Source organism: Populus trichocarpa, chromosome 1 (genome assembly GCF_000002775.5).
Source record: "Populus trichocarpa isolate Nisqually-1 chromosome 1, P.trichocarpa_v4.1, whole genome shotgun sequence".
Classification (NCBI taxonomy): domain Eukaryota; kingdom Viridiplantae; phylum Streptophyta; class Magnoliopsida; order Malpighiales; family Salicaceae; genus Populus; species Populus trichocarpa.
The window spans coordinates 42,525,167-42,528,911 of NC_037285.2; the positions used below are offsets into that span (position 1 = coordinate 42,525,167).

A 3,745-nucleotide genomic window follows, 5' to 3' on the forward strand; every position below is an offset into this window, starting at 1 on the left:
CAACTGACACTTTTAACTCATCCAAAATATATTGTCCTTTTTTTTACAGCATGTCCCAATTAGCTTGAGACTGCAGATCCTGCACACACAAAAAAAAGAGGAAAATATGACTAAATAATTACCAAAATCACATAACTGACAATAGAAGCAAGATTCAATGTGAGTTTAGGGAAAAGAGAAACATTAGAGAGAGACAAGTGAGGTAAGACAACAGAGCCAATATTTTCTAAAGGAATAGGAGTGTTATTAGCAGTCATGATAAGAATAAAAGATGAAGGAATCATAGAAGCAAAAGATAAAGAATCTAAAGATACCTGAAAAACTATGAGGTAATTAACCTACAGAAGAAGAAGCAAACATAGTTTATGGCTGTAAGGAGAGAAACTTCTAAAATTGATCAGTCATAGTACTAGGATCAGTGAAAGAACCTGATAAAACTACTGCTGCAGTATTAAACTGTGGTGGTTTGTAACCCTGAGATGTCTATAAGCTTTAGATTGTGATTGGTTGTCAAGCTTCCAAGCTTGAGATTGCTGGTGCGATTGATTATTATGTCTCAACTTAGGACACTAAGCCTTCCAATGACCTTTCTACTTATATAAATTGCACTCGTCGAAGGCAACTCTTGTGAAAGACTTATTTTGATTATTAAAGAGTAGCTTAGAAAGTACTGGTAGCATATAAGGATTATAAGTAGAAATAATTTCTTTTTCAAAATAAAACTGAAGACATATTTCTTCAACCAATAACTTATTGACAACTGAGTCAATATAAAGAAGTGGAGAATGATGTAAAATTGAACCTTTAAGTCCTTCAAAATCATTGTGAAGTGCTATTAAAAACTGTACCAATCATTGATGCTCTCTACAAGCAATATATGCACCACATGCCACATGCCTTTAGTTTTAACAATTCTGTAAGAGCTAATTGATCTGAAAGATCTGTCATGGTATAAAAAAAAAACTCTTGAATACTCATATTTTTCTAATGAAGAGCTCATATATCATTCTCTAATTGATACAGCTTTACAAAATTTGATTGAGTGAATAACATTTGCAGATGATCCTAGATCTCCTTTGTTGTCTCATACTACACCAACTGTGTACCTATGGAATGCTCACTAGAATCATTAATATAAGTAATAATTTTTGCATTGTTTGCTTCTCAAACATTTATCAAAACAGCATAACCCTCACCAGTATTCCTAGGTTTCATAGAAGTTCCACTTATAACATATCCCCACATACTGAAATGAATCATCTCTTTTAGTAGCTATAATCAACAAAAAAAAAAAACCAAAACGCAAAATAAAGGAAAACAAAATGCTAGATTGTAGAAACTAGATGGATACCCTCTCAAAATTGTACGTTTTCTTTGATAAAATACCTCATTTCCCTTCTTAAAATTATATAGTCACTCCAAAAAAAAGAAAGTGGAGAATGATGCAAAATTAAACCTCTAAGTTGGATCCGCGAAAGTTGTGTTTAAGATTAAGTCTCGTCTCATGAAACTTGACTCTAATACCATGTTACACAATCCAAAGAAATAAAGAAAAATACAAAAAAAAATAAGAAAGGAGGATGTTAATGTTTCATTGATACTGCATAATGCAATCAAATACTCAAAATGAATAAGTTTAATCTAAATACAAAGATACTATATATAAGTTTTTCGAGAATGAAAAAATAATTATTATATTACTCTCATCCGAATAATGATTTCACCACCCAATTTTTTATTTTTTAATGTCCATATTAACTGACAAATTGCTGAAAGATTTCACCACGGCGTGTGTAAACATGGTCTATAATCTCAAGATCAATTATGATAATTGCAATAACTTTCATTTCTTCATCAATCAACCACAAATTTCCCTTAGTATGATGTTGTTCTAGGTAAAATAATAATATTTCAGCAATGTGCCATTGTTATTACATCTATAAGAAGACTAGCAATTCATCGTATACTAGAGCTCAAAAAACTAAAGGAAAAAAAAAGTAGTAGACTATAAGTTATCGTGGCACATGAAAATGATATGGTAAACAGAAAACAAGAAAATACTTAAATGGTTATGGAGTCAACACGTTATGATCTCGGTTGGAGGTGAAAGAAAAACTAAGTAAATTAGTGGAACGAGGCATGTCAACCACAGATTTTTTAGGGTAGATATATTAAGATTTGTGCGATTTCGATTTGTTTATGAAACCAAGTAATCATATAATACCACACGTACACAGTTCATTAATTTCATTGGCTGTGGTCATGTGTTGAGAAGCGTGTTCAATCGGTGGATTTCAACGCATTCGCCGCCGGGAAAGAAGATCCCTAACACGTTCGCCGGCGATCTAGCCTTCATGGACAAGCAATTAGCTAGCTAGTGTTATCACGTGTGGCAAATGGTTAGTCGCCCGAACCCAATAATACTCCTAGCTAGCTAGTAGATGGACCCTGGTTTTTGCATGGTTTTACGTCATACGTCAGAAAAATCGCCTATATAGTATGATTTACAAAAAAAGATGGAGGTTATTTTTTTCTGATTGAAAAAATAATTCTGAAATGCAAACTTTTACCAGCTACACACCTGCTTTGGCATAAATAGTTACAAATTCCAATGTCCATATTTTATCATAAATAAATCTTAAAGGGACGAGTTCTTAGGTGAATAGATCATGCATGCATCAAGGTTTACATTAGCCTAAGAATCCAAGGGATCAGTGACCATAAGCTGAAGAATATTATATTCGGAGTTGATTCAAATTTCAAAGTTAAAATGTAGAGGCCAGGCTTTTATAATGTGAATTAGTTAAAGTATATTCAGTTCTTGTAATTATAATTATGGTGGTTGTTGTTTTCTGAAGTGTTTTTTTTATATAAATATATTAAAATAATATTGTTTTTTATTTTTTAAAATTTATTTTTGAGATTAGCATATGAAAATTATAAAAAAAAATTTAAAATTTTAAAAACATGATTTGATCTTATCTGATCGCATAAATAAACAACTAACATGAGAATCTAGAGTTCCATTAAGAATCACTAATCATTCTACTCAATTAATAGCATAAGAACTCGGTTGCCCTTACAAAGCGTTGAGGCATCACATTCCTTATATTGTGGAATATTTTTATCACAAGCTAACAGTATAAAATACCCTCCCTCCACCTCCCTTACTGACACTCTTGTAGACACACTCCCACCTTTTTGAGAGAATGGCCAGTTCTTTACTCAAGCTTGCAGCCATTCTCTCCCTAGTCTTTTCCATCCTCCTAGCCTTGAACACTCAGATAACCTTATCATCCGATATAGAAGACGATGACGAAGAGTATGTTCTTGACACCCCACTAGAAGGTTTCAGATCAAGAAGCCGTTTCTTGGCAAGTGTGATAAAGAAAGGTGCACGATGCAACGCTGAGCGTAATAACATATGTAATGGCGTTTCAGCTAACAAGGGCACGGGCCTACTTTATTGTTGCAAGAAACATTGCCGGAATGTTCTTGGAGACAAGAACAACTGTGGAATGTGTGGTAACAAGTGCAAATTTGCGGAGTCTTGCTGCAATGGAAGATGTACAGATATCATTTCCAACGTTAATCATTGTGGAAAGTGCAACAAGAAGTGTGCTCCGGGGGTTAGATGCCACTATGGAACATGTGGGTATGCTTAAATGTATTTAATGGTACAAAGCACAAGTGTTCTTGGGCATCACAGTTGAAGTTAACAATAAATGGAAGTTTTTTACAATTA

General features: G+C 33.4%; 1 protein-coding gene across 1 annotated transcript; it reads left to right on the forward strand.

The window, feature by feature from the left end:
* Positions 1 to 3,176: 3,176 nt before the first annotated feature.
* On the forward strand, positions 3,177 to 3,745 carry LOC18095575 (protein GRIM REAPER). Its single transcript, XM_006370185.3, has one exon. It carries the CDS (start codon positions 3,210 to 3,212, stop codon positions 3,663 to 3,665), a length of 456 nt encoding a protein of 151 aa, XP_006370247.1. The 5' UTR covers positions 3,177 to 3,209; the 3' UTR covers positions 3,666 to 3,745.

Coding starts and splice junctions, on each gene's coding strand:
- LOC18095575 (XM_006370185.3), top strand. CDS start 3,210: ATGGCCAGTTCTTTACTCAAGCTTGCAGCCATTCTCTCCCTAGTCTTT.